Source organism: Melozone crissalis, unplaced genomic scaffold, assembly GCF_028551555.1.
Source record: "Melozone crissalis strain CALT ecotype California unplaced genomic scaffold, PUWL_Pcris_2 ptg000016l_1, whole genome shotgun sequence".
In the NCBI taxonomy this organism is placed as follows: domain Eukaryota; kingdom Metazoa; phylum Chordata; class Aves; order Passeriformes; family Passerellidae; genus Melozone; species Melozone crissalis.
The window spans coordinates 37,636,650-37,653,950 of record NW_026535794.1 but is presented as its reverse complement, the minus strand read 5'-3'; the positions used below and the strand labels follow the sequence as shown (position 1 = coordinate 37,653,950).

The 17,301-nt window shown below is 38.9% G+C and overlaps 1 protein-coding gene across 2 annotated transcripts; it reads right to left on the bottom strand.

Annotated features, from left to right (window-relative positions):
- Positions 1–189: 189 nt before the first annotated feature.
- On the bottom strand, positions 190–16,057 carry RAB5A (RAB5A, member RAS oncogene family). Of its 2 annotated transcripts, none has more exons than XM_054273474.1 (6): positions 15,868–16,057; positions 9,998–10,250; positions 6,526–6,677; positions 5,336–5,458; positions 3,436–3,529; positions 190–1,070 (listed from the first exon to the last, which is right to left on the bottom strand). In XM_054273474.1, exons 2-6 carry the CDS (start codon positions 10,158–10,160, stop codon positions 955–957), a joined length of 648 nt encoding a protein of 215 aa, XP_054129449.1. In that variant the 5' UTR covers positions 10,161–10,250; positions 15,868–16,057; the 3' UTR covers positions 190–954. The 2 variants fall into 2 exon arrangements, with proteins under 2 accessions (XP_054129449.1, XP_054129450.1); XM_054273475.1 differs by lacking the exon at positions 15,868–16,057 and adding an exon at positions 13,861–13,937.
- Between the last annotated feature and the right edge of the window lie 1,244 nt (positions 16,058–17,301).

Sequence of the window (17,301 nt, the reverse complement as noted above, 5' to 3'; positions counted from 1 at the left end):
CTTAAATATTACAGAAAGTATTAAACAAATGTAGACTACAATGCAGAGTACCTATTTACAGTACATTAATATCCAAATTTAAAATCAAGTTGGATGTACATAATCGTTAGTGCACTATTTTTTTTCCTTAGGGGAAAAACAAACTGTAATGGCCAGCAATGATCAGAAACAAGAAAGAAGTCACAGACACCGAGTTTGTTGTGGTTTTACTTGAAGAGCTCTTACAGTTTGTAGAGGACAAAAAACCCCATATCCTAAGTTGTAGAGTTGAATTTACTGGTCTGTACCCTCTGAACAGATTAGAAATAAAGTTAGACTTGATTCATCACTAATTCATTAAGATAACTAACTGGGTTGATATAATTTACATACAGTGTACCAACTAAAACTCCACTTTCTGGCAAGCATAGGATTCTTAAAATTGTTAATGCAAGTATTATTTGTAATAAAATTATTAACCTATGGAATGTATAACTGAACAATGGATACCTGCAGAAACAACTGGTTGCATCAATACTGCAAATAAGTTTAAGTAATTTTTAGACCCTGTTTCTAAGGAGGTTTTAAAGCACAATTGAGAATTATGAAAAGACCCAATTCTATTTATTATAACAGTGATCAGTATTGAGGCTACAGGAACTGGCCAATTAGGTCCACAGAAAGTAGTTCTTCTACACCTCTAATAATAACAACTGATTTTTAAAACCTTTCAACTGAAGGAAGTTTATTCCACCTCCATCTCTCCTCTACTGCTGAAACATTACAGCCAGTGGTGGATACATGCATGTTAAAATTTTAGGTGAAAAGAAAACTCTGTATCATGAACTTGACTATTATTGTAAGTCTCTTCGCTGTTTGGAAGCTGTACTGGACCAGGTTAAGCACTCCAATTCCATGGTTATTAACAGTTAGGAAGCAGAAGAATATTCAGAACAGTTTAAAGCAATTGATCTTTTAGTTACTACAACATTGACTCTTGGGTGGTTGTGTGGGTTCAGTAAGGTCTACTCCTCTTCCTCTGGCAGAGCTGGCTCCTGCATTCTGTGGTTCATTCTTGGGCAATTTTTTTGCTGTAAGGTGAACAGGAAGTAAGAGTTAAACCTGAGATTTTACTAAGATTAAATCACCTGAGTAAACAGAACAACACATTATAGGCATATCAGTGTACTCATTGTATAATCTGATTTGATTTGATGCACTGGTAATAAAAGAAGTGAAGACACTTCTTAATGATTAGCTACTTGATGATTTCCAGGAGTGAAATGGCATTGGTAACCTGAGCAGTAAAATGTATCTGCACAGGTGTGCTATGCCAGTAAATGACAGCTCTTGTGGGAATCCACCCACACAGAACAGGCTTTAAGATCAGGATGTTAGTGCAAAAAGATACAGAAACATTGAAAAGGCACAAAACACAGACAGAAATGGGTCAAACAGTTCCCAGATATGCAGCCAGAATAAGTGTTTGCAGACAACATATAAAATGACCCTCAACAACAGACCAAGCTACTCCTGTTTTTTTTCAAGCTATCTTTTCTCTCCAGTTCTTATCAGTCAATTGACTGGTAATTTCTTTGTTGCCCTTGTAGCTCCAAGGTTCCTCCTCAGTCTTAACACAAAAAATAAGGGTGAAAGCTGTCACCCTTCTGAGCAGTAGCTTCTCCTGGATTTCTCTCCATCAGAAAATTGCTAAGTTCTACACAAAAGGACTTCCATGGGCCTATCTTACCAGGGCCCAACAACCACCCTTGTTCTATAGTTTGGCTGAATGGTTTCACTCCAAAGTAATTACTTCTGTCAGTGTTTAAAAGAACTTTTTCTAAAATGAATGAAATCTAGCCAAAAAAAACCCCACAGAGCAGATATCAACATGTTGTGGTGCCAGATAACCTCAGGGTGCTGGGCAAAAGGGTGGGCCACAGGGATCCTCTGATATCTCCTCCAACTTGGGTTGTTCTACAGTTCTGCGGTAAAACCCAAGGATCCACATGGTACTAAGCTGCTGAGCCAGTACAAAGGGTCAATGCACCAACAGAAAAATGTCTTCAGAGCAATGTTTTGGATTCTAGAACTGTATCTAGAACTGAATTAGCATTGGGATTTTTTTAACTGGGAGTTCTGAATGAGTGCTGAAGCAGTCAATTTAGAAGCAGCTGCAGCTTGCATCCAACAATTCTTTCAACATTCTCATTATTAATTTTCTCTCAGCTTTAAGATCATATTTATACACGGTCCTGAAAATTGCATCCATATTTTGCAGGCCATTCCAAATTACATGCAATACTGATAACCTCATCAGAATTTCCATTCAGAGTCTACTGCTGCACAGATCTTGTTCTGATGCACGAACAAAACTGAATTTCACCCCACTGATGTAAAATTTTCAAAAAACATTGCAGACAAAACACGCAGTTACTAACTGGGCATTTTTTCCCTCAAATTTAATTTATAGGCTTCATTAAAATATGGAGGCAAGAATTATCGTTGATATATCAAATTTTTTAAAAAATCAGATTTTGGGGATTTTTTTGAACAGGAAGCAACCTGCACTATTAAACATAATCTTGACATTTCACCCGAATAGTACAGTTGAGCATTTCTGTATCATTAAATGCAGGCCTATCTTGAACATTTATGACAAAAATATACTTTCCTGTCTGACAGTTAAGTGTCTGTGTCTATCCCCCTTTTCAATTATTTACAGTTAATATGAAGCAAGTACTTATTATAAAGTGTTGCTATGCTGATAATTTAATTTGCATCTGCTGGAAGTTTGAAAGACGCCAAAAACTACCTCCTGCTCCCCTGGCTTGGAAAGCAGAAGATCAAGACCTTTTAAAAAAACATTTAACTTTAACATGAATGATGTTTTTTCACAAAAAGCAGGTTAGAGAGGTGCAACAGACAAAACAGATTGAGTGAGGTTATTTGATGCTATACATTACTACTACTCACTATCAAAGGATCTACTATAATTAAGATAACTACTAAATAGATTAGTGGCCAGCCTAAAAATGAGTTCTTTTTCCTCCACTTTCATAAGTCTATTAACAATTAAATAGAATTTTGGGTATCAATGGAACACAAAAGTTCTTGGTTTATACTTACTACTACATGCTAGCATCTTTACAGAAATCCCTACGATTATGTTAAATTAAAAATATATGAGTAGATTTACTTTTCACATGCAGGGTCCTTTACTTCTAACTTGGACACTGAATTTAAGCACACATTGCCATCTTTGGCACAGCTTTTGGATTTCAGATAAAAGCTTAAATAAAATTAAACAAATGAAAGGGAGTAAGAACACTTCAACACCAAAAATAATTCACATTTTTCATTCACATGAAAGACAAAGAGGTTAGCAAGATTGCCACGGTCTGAATCGCATGAAAACCATTCCCTTTAAAGTTCTCATTTTGTTCATAAACTCACCAATTGCCATGAATATTTCATTTACGTTCATAGATGTTTTGGCAGACGTCTCCATGAACAATAGGCTGTTGTCATCTGCATAAGCCTGTGCTTCCTGAAAGTTAAAATAAGAATACATTTCTATTTTTTTCTTATGAAGTAAACTCATACAATCACTACAGACTGTACTTTTAATTGCTACAGAAAAACAATCTCTACAGCATTTTGAAAGAAAGACAGTTTGTGGAAACACTCATCTCACAAATTTATACACCAGTTATGAAGAAGTTACAATTTCACCAATCAGTTAAACAATTATAAGTGGAATCTTAAAGATCCCTACTAATCTTAAAAATATCCAGGTGGAAAAATCTCAGAAAAAACCAAATCATAAATGAAACTATTTATGAAAGAGATGCAGAACATTAGCTCTGATAGTAAGAACAAATAAGCTTCAAAAGTGCCATCAAATGTCAGCAAGTCCATTACTACCCTGGAAAAAGGGAGTCTGTGAACTATCTTGAATCTTTCAACCACTGAGGCAGATGGATCAGAACAGTTTTATTATCCTGATATAAATTCACAATTACAGCAAATAAGCAGTAATCAGTAATTTGCCATGTTACCTCCCTTTTCAGTATGAATTTTAATCTGATACACTGCTCTTAAGAACCATATTATTTCTGCCACTTCTTATTAGTCAGTTCAGCTGAGAATCTGCAGCTTCTTATGATTATGTAACTACCTTTGCATTCAATAAGAAATCCATGAAAAAGCTGAACTACAGAACACCTTTGATGATCATAAGAATAATCGACGACTCTATAATTAAGTGACACCTGCTAAGATCTATGTAATTCTATCTGAAACAACACATTAACAAATACTTAGAAATTAATATTTGATTCACAATGAGAAAGGCCTGTCAAGCCCACAAGGAGCCCACAAATACACAGTAGCAAACCCCCTAACATTTGAAAAACATTAAGACTGTAATTGTTCAAGAAATAGTACAGGAAGGTCTACTTTGTTAGTTAAATGTGATTGCCTTATTGACTGCAGTCATGTATGAAATTTTTGCTAAATACCACAATTTTTCAAAAAACACCAAAGCCATCTGTCAACTGTCACAGAAGTATAAAATTAAAAACTAGCAGAAAAACACCTAAACCACTGCTAACCTTTTAATTCAACTCTCTATTACAAAAGGATTCATTACTATACGCAGCTGTATCTCAAACAGTGACCCCAAACACAGATTAAAAACCATCAATTACTGACTAACAAATACTATCTTAATTCATATTCAGTCAATCGTGAATGGACCAAAACTACCTGCTGTTAGTTTAATTCAGTTTAAAGGCTATTTTCTGATGGCTTGATTAAACTTTCTAGAAGATAAAATACACCAGTAAGAGCACAGCTGTAATCACTAAACCAAAAGAAATGCCAGGAAAAACTCAATTAAAATTTCAACACTGCTTCAACAGTACAGCCTAAGCAAGTTAGGCACATCAATCAGCTTTGTATCACACGATAATCAAAATTCTCTGGCTGACAAGCCAGACAGAAGTTACTCCTATCTCATCCACTGAAACTCTAGTTACTGGTAATTTTGGGTAGGAGAAAGAAAGAGGTCACATCAAAGAACAGATACTCAATTAGCCTTAAAGATAAGCAAATAAATTAATTATTCCTCAAAGTCAAATTAATTATTCCAAAAAGCCTATTCCTCCATATTACTTATACAGAAATAGGTTTTTTGGTAGCATGTATAATTTAATTAGTCTCACTTGACATTTATATTTAACAGCATGACCTCCATAATAACTAGCTAGGCTATGCATATAAGCTCCCCGTAGGTTTATTTACTATCTGTTCAAACAAAATGCAATTTCTATGAACAAAATTATGTACATACCTGGAAATCCACAGCTCTCTTGTTAGCTAGATCAGCTTTGTTTCCTGCTAAAGCTATTACAATGTTAGGACTTGCTTGTCGCTGAAGTTCTTTGACCCAATTTTTCGCTCTGGCAAAGGATTCCTGTTAATGATTATAAATGATGCAACTGAGTTTTATCATCCTTTTGTACTCACCTATTATCCCCATCTCTGTTACCCACACTTCAAGCACAAAATGCCAATGTAAGGCTGCTACCTTAGTCCAAAGGCACACTCCAAATTGCCAACTGAGCTTTTAAAATGAAACATTCCTACCTTAGCTCTCAACTGTGCTTAGCTGGGATAATGATGAAGTAAATAGGTAGGAAGATCTTTGTGTAGACAGAGTAAAGAAAGAAGTGGTTAAGAGAGAAAACGGGAAATTCAGTTTCTCTGGAAGATTCAAGTGTATGAACAGCTACATTGAGAAGGCCTCAAAATTACTTTTTATTTACTGAGGACTGTTCATTATGGTACATGATTTCTGTGGTTTTTTTGAGAGACTTGGGTTTTAAGTCTAATTTTATCAGAAACTAGTGAAGCTTATCTCATCCAAGTTCAAATAAAAAGAAATCTAATAACCTTTGGTTTTGGTCTCAATAGCTTGTGCTACCTTTCCAATCCTTAATCAAAATTTGCAAAAATACTATATTAAAATAATGGCTGCATTATCAGAAATAAAGGTGCCACCAGCAATGTGATGAGAGTAAAAGCGCAAACTCCATGAACTGATTTAAGGGTGGGTTAGAAACATTTTTACAAGAGGATTTCTCATCTTCTTTTCCCTCTTTTTAACAAAAAAACCACCCCAAAACAAACAAACAAACCAAAACACAACAACAACAAAATCCCCAAAACAAAAAAAAAAAATAACAACAAACAAAACCCCAACTCTAGAAACAGTCTTTTAGCCAGAAAAGTTTAGACACAAATTGACATTACATAGTGCAGTATGAAATGAGCAATCTGGTCCAGCAGAAGGCATCCCTGCCCACGGCAGCAGTGTCAGACTAGATGACCTTTAAAGGCTTCTTCCCATCCAAACCATTCTATGATTCTACAAAATGATGAACTGATTTACACAAGTCAGTGAGGAAAAAAACACGTAAAGATCAGTGCAAGACTGGGAACTCCCCAATCCCCCTCGTGCATCCCTGCTCCAGCACTTACCTCGTTTGTGATGTCGTATACCACTATAGCTGCTTGTGCTCCTCTGTAGTACATGGGTGCTAAACTGTGGTACCGCTCTTGCCCAGCTGTATCCCAAATTTCAAATTTTACCGTTGTATCATCCAGACATACAGTCTGGGTTAGAAAAGCAGCTACAAAAAAGACAGAGGTGCTGAAACCAGAAGTTTGCTTGTATCTCTCTATTCATATATAGCTATGCTGACAGAGATGCAAAACATTTGTAGCCTACTATTAAAATACAACAGGTTTGATGCAATCATTATTTACTATCTATTCAAACAAAATGCTGACAGTCTGACTCTGATCAACACAGAGGAGTTATTTAAACAACTGGACTTTCCTCAAGTTAGACATAAAAAAGCAAAAATTGGAAAGAATTCCCTTTTTCATTATAGTGAGTCTGAGTAACCATAAGCCTTCTCTTAAAGCTTCTAGATATGGTCTGCTGAAGCAGGATGGATACTAGAGTACCAATAACAGCATCTCATCATGCTATAATCCTAAAGTTCAGATATTTTTAATTCTACATGTTTGTATTACTTGATTTGCAATTTAAAACTGTGATTTTCAGCTCCTAACAACTTTGCCTTAGCTAACAGGTCTGGAAGAAAGAGGCACTTCTTTAAAGTTCCTGTTCTCAAAGCAGCTGTATTTTTGACTTAGCAAGTGATCTCAAGAATTAATTTCAGCACAATTTCAACAGCCTGCAGTTTCAGGAAAACTTGCAGCCATTGCTACTACAGCTGAATGCATTACCATAAATAATGGTCTTCCAGTTAGAGAAAATACTAACTCATTCCAAGTCTTCAAAGAGTTACTACTAGTAAAATTTTTCCATTCAGATTAAGGTGCAATCAGAAGTATGGAGGTGAGTGCCCACACAGCATAGAAATCCATATTAAAAATTAAACTAAGGAAAGGCCCACTACTTAGCTGAAGCAGGAGCTCTGATCACTAGGCACAGTGATGGACTGTGATCAATTTAAATCAAATGGATGAAGAGACACTGATCCCTAACACTTGCATACCTGGGATTGCATCCTGTCCTACATACTCTGAGAGTGTATGAATCATTCCAAAACTGCTCCAACCTTCAACTCATCTCATTACAGAAACCAAAATGAAGCCACTCTTGCTCTGTAAAGGACATTGTAACTAGCATACAGAAGTGTCCCTGTCTCAGCTGTAAGCAGCAGCTGCATGGTACTTAGCTGCTGGCTGGGGTTAAACCGTGACCAGAAGCTGACTCCTTAAGTGGTCAGGTGCTCCTGCTTCAGGGGTATTAGCATCCATCACAGATGAGCAGGCAGGCTGGAGAAGGTAAAAGCTTTGATGTTCCAGTGTTAAATCAACATAAATCTCTCTAAATGCTACATATCTGAACACTGGTAGAACAGGCTCCACTTGGCAGCTCCCTAAGCAGCCCAGAACCAAAACAGAGTGGAAAAACACCATGCATCCTGCACTAAACTAAGTGCTTTCTCCCCAGAACCAGCTCAATATTATATTTCTCCAAGGCAGAGACAAGATGTTAAGCAAGCTGATTTTCAAGTTCTCACAGACTTTATTCTCCTAACAAAAAAAAATGCACCTACATTGCATAAATGAAGGTATGTACTTGGAAAGAGAATTAAACAAGAGGTTTATTTTTTGTAATCCTCTTGTTTTTGTCAAAAGTAACATTTCAACCACTTTAAAATAAAAGTTAATTTCTGCAAAAAAGATAACTTTCTTCGACCTTGCCAAGGCCATAGTAAATTGACAATTAATCATCTGTTAATTATCTGAAAATCTATCTTCTTTAACAGCCATACATTTGTCTTAAGCAACTAACAGGCCTTGCTACACTAGTCTGAAGTGGCAAAACCACACCACCACCATCCAACATGTCTGCCTTTCACTGCAACCCCTTTCAGATGTTTTTATCCAGATTCACAATGCACATAAGCCTCTCTTTGTTAAAAGGCCCTTCTGTATACAAAGAAAATTATGCCTTAGGCAACTACAAGCCACAGAGTTAGACAGCTTTCTCTATAGAAAACTTTTCTGAATCCCAACATTGCTGCATGTAATAGCTCTCAGCTGTATTATATAGCATTTCCTTGTTTCTATTTGATATAGAAGAAGCACAAGTTAACACAGATTACGCTAAACTTTATATATCTGAACTTGAACTTAGCTCTTGTTTAACCTTTGCTTAGATTTTGATCAGTGTAACAGGGTTTGGGCTATTCCAAACACTAAAACAAGAAAAAATTAAACAGAGGTTAAATGAATTTTGAGATCATTGAAATGGAACAATGAATTTTACTTAAATTTTAACTGTTTTTCTAAACTAAAGACCTTGGTGATATTGGAAAGTTAATTCACAACACATCTTTGAGAAAGTTCTCTGTATTACCACACAGCTGTTTATCAGAGCATACAGAAACTTTCATACCAACACCTACCCTCAAGCCACGATAAAATGCACTAAGCCAAAAGTGTGCACTAGCAAGACTGCTAAAGCAGAAAATATGTGGCTGTCTATTTATGCTGACAGATAGAAAAAATAAACACATGTAACAGCTAGAAATAGGGCAAAAGAAGAATGCAATGAAATTCAGCTTGCATTTATTTTGTAAGCTTTCCAGCGTTTTTACATTTCAACAACTGTTGGTGTGTGAAGACACATACAGACCACTGAAAGGCCTTCACATAAATATTACAATGGAACAGGCTGACTCATGCAAGCTGCAACAGCAGCTACTGGAGAGTATTTATCAATACACAAAATCCAAACTTTGTAGAGTCTGTATGCTCTTAGGCAGTTTTAGGATACATTTAAATCTATCCAAGGAGGAATACAGCTCAAAGCACAAGTAACTCCAAAACACAATATAACTTAAGAAATCTGTCAAGGGAAAGAGTGTGATAAAAGCTGTTTAAAGCTAAACAGATCTTTTTAAAAAATTCTGGTAGCCAGCACCTGTTTTGCTTGAAGTCACAAAATGGAAAAACAGCACAATAAATTCTGTGATTGCTAACACAGAAATATATCCAAAGATGTAGCAAGTTCTCCAAAATCAAAGTCAGAATGCCTAAGTGACAAACACAAGCTTTATGCAAGATGCAATGCTCGGTTTTTTTCATAGAAACTAAGCTCAATTCTTACTAAGCAATTATGTTATGCATTAAGCATGCAGCACAATTAAAAGAGCCACACACCCACTTACAAACAAAATGTAACAATTAGGCCAGGTTTCAAAACTATGCAGTTCAAGACACCTTTACTACCTCCATTTGAAAAGGATGTTTATGTTTAACTCAAAGTTACAGTTCTCAATTACTGACACAGGTTTGAGCCTTGCTGTCAAGGATCACTCTAGAAGTGCCATTACATTAAAGGCTTTCAAGGGCAAGGACGATATAAACACATAACATGAAGCAATTAACAGGGTAATTTTCTCACCTCCAATTGTACTTTCTTGAAATTCATGAAACTGTCCTTTTACAAAACGAAGCACCAAACTTGATTTGCCAACTGCAGACTCTCCTAAAAGTACTAGTTTAAATTGGCAAATTTTATTTCCAGCATTTGGCCCGTTGGGCCTTGTCGCTCCTCGATTAGCCATGTCCAAATTAGAAAGCAGTCCTTTGTTTCAACAGCCTTTGAAAGCAAGTTCCACTGAGATCTGAATCCTGGTTCTTCTGCCAGTAACAACCTATTTTGTGAAAAGACAGTGGGTGCATTAGATTTACATACCAAGTAAGACAAGTCTCATTCACTAATGAAATGTATTATGTTTAACTTCACCTAGTATTTACCAAATTCAGCAGTCCAGACTACAGGTACTATCATTTGTAAGTTGTCAACTATAGCCAGAATTTATGATACATGAACCAGTTATCTTCTTCAACACCTAGTCTTCCCGTCAAAGCTTCAAATCAGCACATTAAAATTCAATTATGCTGCTTTTTGCAAGACCTCAGTCTCCTGTTACTTCTTAACAAATCAGGACTGATGTATAACACAACAGGTTTAGACTTTCAAATTGTCAGTAAAATAACAAATGACAAGCAGGAATAACTTTTCATAATTATACTATTGCTAACCAATATTCCAAAGTCAGCACTGCTCAAGGATGCTAAAAAACTGAGCAATTTGGGAAAACTCAGACACCACAGCAGCCTCTTAGCAAGTGTAGCTCATCAATTCACTTCTAGCCCGCCTATCAAATACAATTTCCTTACATAAAAGTACAGATCTTCACACGCAAACCATTAATATCCTCTCTAATTAACAACTGTACTGGGAAGCAAAAGTGAACCCTTCCATATGAAAACCAATTGACCAGTAGGAATTCCAGGCCACTTTGCACAAACTACCAGACAACTACTGTACAATGATAAATTTCTATTTCCAATAGTTACACATGTCCTAGATCAGCATAAACAACAGAGATTTTGGTAAAGACAAGTATGAACAGTGTATTGCTTAGTCTGCTTACTCTTCTTTCCAGCTGCTTAAATTAACCCCACCCACAGTACTTATTCACATAGAAAGGAAATACTTTAGACTCTGCTGGTACCACTTCTGACCCTGATATTTATGCTTTTACACACTTAACAGTAGATACAAAACAAAAGACCTCTCAAAATTAGCTCATAATTTTGTCCTGCTCCAGCTGATAATTTATTTGAATTAAGCACACTTTGCAGGGATACAGCTTTTCTAACATCTAGGATGTGAGTTAGGTTGGAGTATGTGCTCCTAATGCAAAAAATGGCATAAATTCATATGTTGCAAAAAAGTAAGCAAACATAATACTTTCAAATCACTTCCTGTTCTTCATTCCTTGTGATAAAGCAACTACATTTTAAACCAAGCAGTATTCTTTAACCACCTTCCTGTTTCAAACACAGATCAGGCACTTGAGCATTCCATTTTGCTACAGGCCTAGCTCAGATGCCAAGCCTCCCTTCTCCTTCCTGACTCTCCCCTTCCCTCAGCCCAAGTCCTGAAGAACCTTCTTTCCCGGAAAGTGTTTCAGCAGTCTAGCAGAACCCTACCCTTCAGGAAGATACTCCCTTGCAAGCTAATATTCATGGAATAAATAAGAACAAAAATCTTAGCATTATTTACGGAAAAACGTAACACCTGAAAAACAGGTACTTTATTTCCAATTGTATCCAGAACACAGGTTTTAAAAAATATTTTCAGCATCTTAGAGACACTTATTTGTTCATGCTCCTCCTTTTCTCATCTCTCTCAAAATAACTGCCTTTCTTTGAGGTAGAATATAACGACTTGGCATTCTGTCCTGAGTTGGTGTTCCATTTCACTATTACATTACACTAAAAAATACATATTTTAAAAATTTCAGTTGTGCAGCATAATCTATCAAGTATTACCTTTTAGCTGTATATTCTTGGAAACATGTGAAAGTATTCCACAGTGAAAGAATGAAGCAAAAAAGCCCCTGCAAATCTTACAATTGTTTGTATTAACTACCACATTAATTCTATACTACAACTCTTATTCATTAAACTAATTTTGGTAGTATTTCAGAATATGGGAATGGATCCAGTTATTTTAAAAATATCAGACCTTTCATCCTTAAACCATAAAACGATTTTGCACTACTAGTGTGCTGGCTCTCAGGCAGGACTCTTCCCCCCTCCAAGCTGTGGAAATATGCTTCAGAAGTTGTGGAGTGATTTGGATAAAAATGGATCTCTCCCTAATTGTACTACAATAGAGAATGCAGCAAGGCATAACCAAAATATAGGTGGTTCAGAATACTGTCAGCCATTTGTTTATCTTTTCCTCTGGAAAAGTAATGAAGACAATTAAGTTATTTTTGTTTTAAAACGGAAAAAAACCCATCTGTTTGCTGTAGCATTCCAGTGTGTTTGGACAACCATGAAATAATTTAAAACCCTTTAATCTTAATATGTCCCATATTCTTCCAGACTGCAGCATTCATAAAAACATAAGGACAGCATCCAATGACTGTGTGACTTGGTACTCCTGGGAGCAAGTGACTTCTAGATGACACACAGTGAGGAAATCAAGTCACTGCACAGGTTACTCCCTATGACTGATGTTTTTGCTTGTTGTTTCCCATACTGAGAGCAAAATGAGGTATAAAAAAAGAACATTTAACTTGCATAATATTTATCAATTTCACCTGAGCATTTATGGCTGGTAGTTATTTCAGATTTTTAGCACTCATGAAACAGTAACTACTACCCCTGGCAAAACTACTTCAAAACTACAAAGTTGACACAGGTTGTCAAGAAGAATATCTAGTTTTATTTTTATAGATGTCCAAGCTACAGAAGCTGTAGTTATCAGAGACCTTCAAAGTTTACATTCTTACAGCATCCCTCCTCTGAAATCATTCTAGACAGTCAGATATCATGTACAAAGACAACCAGCTCTCAAGCTGATAGCAGACCACAGGACCTGACAGGAAGGCCATCTAAGAAACATACTGCAAACCTCATTCATTCAACAGTCACATCAATACACCTAATAAATTAATAATGAATCCTACTAGTCATACCACCCACTTTTCAACAGCTCAGGATAAAAGAAAATGCAAGACTGAAAACCTGATGATAGAGCACATCTAGATGATTGTGACATATTAAAAAAGTCACTAACACCTTCTATCAGTGTATATGGAAATCATAATCTTTTGAGGTTTCAGATGATACCAATGGCAGCATACTTACACAAAAAACAAGAGAAGCACCTGCTTGATGTGAAGAGAAGCAGCACTGCAGTTTGACACAGCCCCTGTAGAATGGTTTTGGCCTGGTCTTTTCACATCTGTGAGCTGAGCACACAGTGCCTCACCAAGACTCAGAAGTAGATTTCAATACTACAGTCCCCTGTGCACACTCCAAGTCTCAGGTCACATTCATTCTACTATTTCTTAATTCATCAGTAAAATACAAACCTGGAGAACCCAGGAGGAATAGTACACTCAATACCCTACACATACACTGCAAACCCAGATCTGGTGAAAATTTCCTGGGAAAAAAATCCACAGATAGGGCTCCCTTTCTGCTCCCCTTCCAATTTTGTATGCAATCTAATCAATAAGTTTGGAATACGTAAAGAAAGAAAACCTGGGTAAGACATTTTCATTCAGCTACACGAAGGCAAGTACTCAACTGCTTGACTTGAAACAAGCTCTTAAACTGATACATATGGGAGTTACAGAAGTGACCTACTAATGTAAAAATCTGCTAAAGAAAACACTATAAAATTTTTTGAGATGTATGGCTTCACATGGATGGAAATGAGGGAGATTTTCTTACTTTTGTCGAGTTCAACATAAAAACTCCACTTTGCAGTCTTGGGCAGTACAAATACATATGTCACTCTGCTAAGTAGGAACTTGCACTCTTCTGAATATTCCCCCCATGTCAGAGCAGATCCATGCTGAAATGCCAGAACACAAAGCCTGGAGTATATTATTAGCCAAGTACTCCTGGAAATCCCACCAACTAATTTACTGGATGCTGGGTATTCTCCTCACTCCAGAAGAGAAATTTGTATGCTGTTGGATAGTCCTGAGTTTTATTTATGAAAGGGTCCTAAGTATTTTAACAGATCAAACACAAGTCGTATTATGCTTGAGTCTGTGTACAAAATACCAATACCTACAAACTCTCAATTTAATGGCATAATTCAGTCATGTAAGCATAAGCACTGGACTATTTTCAACTACAATACAGCTAATACAGAAGTATCAAAGTAACACTGATGACAAAAGCCAGCCTACTGAAGAGATTAAGACAGTGAGCACTGTTCCTACAATTAATGTGATTAAGTGTATTATCAAATGGAAAGGCTACACAAAAAAATTCACGATAAATTTAAAACTGGAACATTCCACCACTTTTATATCTCACAGCAAACAACACTGTTTCTTACTAATAAACTTTTGTATGCTGCATCAACGGACACAAAGCATACAGTGCTAAGGCTGAACTATTATCTACTTGAAATTTCTTGATACTGGACTTTCTTGAACGTTTTAAAAGGCAGTAACTACAAAGGCTTATATATTAGCCACTCCTACTAACTCAATTTTCCTTCCAGGTTCATCAGAATTAGTGTGGCACCTTACTGCAGTGTTCCAGACAGTGACAGAGATAATCAGCAAAATGATCATCATATGTAAGCCATATTGAAACACAATGAGACTGTAAGTTAAACAAGTGAATCAACACAGTTGCTGCAAAAAAATCATAGCCCTACAATTAAAGGTAATAGCCACCTCATAAGCTCATCCGAATGATGAATGGTACCAATTGCTTTCAGATAAACTGGTTTATCAAACAGGAAATGTAAGTGATGACTACAATACCATTGTCTCTAGCCACCTCACTTCAGCCAACATCTACCTTTTCCAATTTTCCCATTATGGAAGAACAATACCTACATGCAATCCGTAGGTAAGCATGACTGTAACTCTGAAGAGACACTATAAAACTGGAAAAAAAATTTAAAAATCCATGAATTTTACTTTGCCTGAACGTTACATGAAAGAAACTGATTAATTTCTGCTGCTTAAATAGCTGTTTAGCCTCTCATTGCCACCCGCAAGCTCTGAAAAAGGAGTAAGGTAGAAAAAAAAAGTCATTAAAAATGCCGAGAGAACAGCCTTTCATGGCCCTGTTTGGAAGATTTTGATAGTTCTTATGCAAGTCAGCTCTCCTCTAAAACACAAAAAGCTTAGGTTTGTTCCTCTACCCTACCCCAGCTTTGTGTCTAGCTCCAATTCCGTGCGATGCAGAAGATACCAGCACACTAGGCCTGTCGCGATCCCCCCGATGGCGACGCATTGTCGGGAGCGTTTTACTTCCCACCTAGTTCACCGTCCTTCTTCCAGACGCAAGCGAAAGGGAAAGCGAGGGACCCATCACCCGGCCGCCCCTTCCATATCCCACAAGCAGCTCGCGGGGCACAGCCCTCCCGGCCGGCCCCGGGCAGCAATACCGCTCTGCAGGAGCGCCCGCACGCAGGGGAGGATCCCCGCTCTCCGGGGCCCAGCCCCTCCAACCCCCGCCGCCACCTCCCCTCCCCCGCGGCTCCCTTCCAGGCACAGGAATAAGGGGAAGTGGGAAAACCGGGGGCGCCATTTTGAGCCGGGAAAGGAGAGAGCAGCGTCTCCTCCCCGCACGCCGGGCTGCCCACCTCGGCCGCCCGTGCCGCGGCACGACGCTCCCGCGGCGCCGGGGGAGCGGCCGCCGCCAGGAGCGCGGACAAGGCGCGTCCCGCCGCCGCCGGACCCCCCCGCGCCGCCACCGCCTCCTCACCTGGCCGGGGTGGGGGAGCCGGGGCGGCGGCGCAGCGCTGTCCGTCCGTCCGTCCGTCGGTCGGTCGGGGCTGGCGGGCGCGCCGGGGCAGGGTGGGCGGAGGAGGGGTAAGAGGGGAGGCGGCTCCTCGGTGGGGGCGAGGGGCGGGGGCGCAGCCGTGCCTCACCCAGCCCCGCCGCCGACTTCCGCCGCCGCCTCTGCCCCGACCAAAACACACTCACACACACACAACACGCACTTCCGCCGCCGCCACGTCACGCCCGCACGCGCCGTGCCCTTCCGGTTCGCCCGCGCCGGCCGTCACGTGGCTCCCTTTCTTTCCCACCTTTTCCCCTCCTCCTTTTGTTCCCGCTCCCTCCCCTCCCTGCCGGCCGCTCCCACCGCGGCCGAGCCGCTCTCGGCTGCAGGGTGTTTGTTCCCGACCTCCCGCTTCTCTCCTGCGCCCGGGGGAACAGTCCCTGCGAGCGACCCGCGCGTCTTCCAGCTTCTATTTACGGTGGGGGTGGTGAGGCACTGGGATGGGTTGCTCAGAGAAATTCAGGATGCCCCATCCCTGACAGTGTTCACGGCCAGGCTGGGTGGGGCTCCGAGCAACCTGCTGTAGTAGGAGGTATCCCTGCTCAAGGCAGGGGAGTTGGGACTGGATGATCTTTAAGGTCCCTCCCACCCTAAACTCTTCCGTGATTCTCTGCCAGTCCTCTAGGGACTGCATTGCAGCCTGAGGAGGCCTCTGAGGAGCCAGGGAGGAGAGCTGGGCATTGCACACACAGACAAGTCTTGGTTTAATCATTTAAAAGAACCAGTTTCAAAGGTATTAGTCAAATGAATTGAAAGGAGGAACTACATGGGAAAACTTGAATTGCCATCGGGAATTTGCCTTTTTTGAACAGCCACTGATAAAGCTCAGAACAAGTCTCAATTGCTTCATAACACAAAGCATGGCCTTGCGAGAGAGCAGGATAAAGGCCAGTTGGCCACAGGCTGTAAGTGGGTTGCAGCGGAAACAGAACAATCATGATAAGTGTTTCTTCAGTATAGCAGCTTCAACAAGGTCTAAGAGTTGGCATTTGAAAGAAAGAAACAAACAAACTGGTAAGACAGTAAGTGTATCAATAATGGTATTTAGTAATTGGTACAATTTAATGAAGATTGTTTGGATACTCCATCACAGGAAATAATCAAGTTGATGCAGTTGCATTCTCAAAATACATTTTTTGTTTCAACCACATACATTTAAATGAGGCAAAAATCAAGTTATATAAAGCCTGTGGTCAGTGCTATGCTACTTTCCCCTTCCTTAGTATGATTTATCAATACTTGAACGTAATGAAGTGAATGGAGTGAAAACAGATTGTTACTCTGAGACCAAATTGGTACCAATGGAAAAGTGTATGGAAAAAAGAACTGATGAAGATTAAAAAAACAATTTCCCCT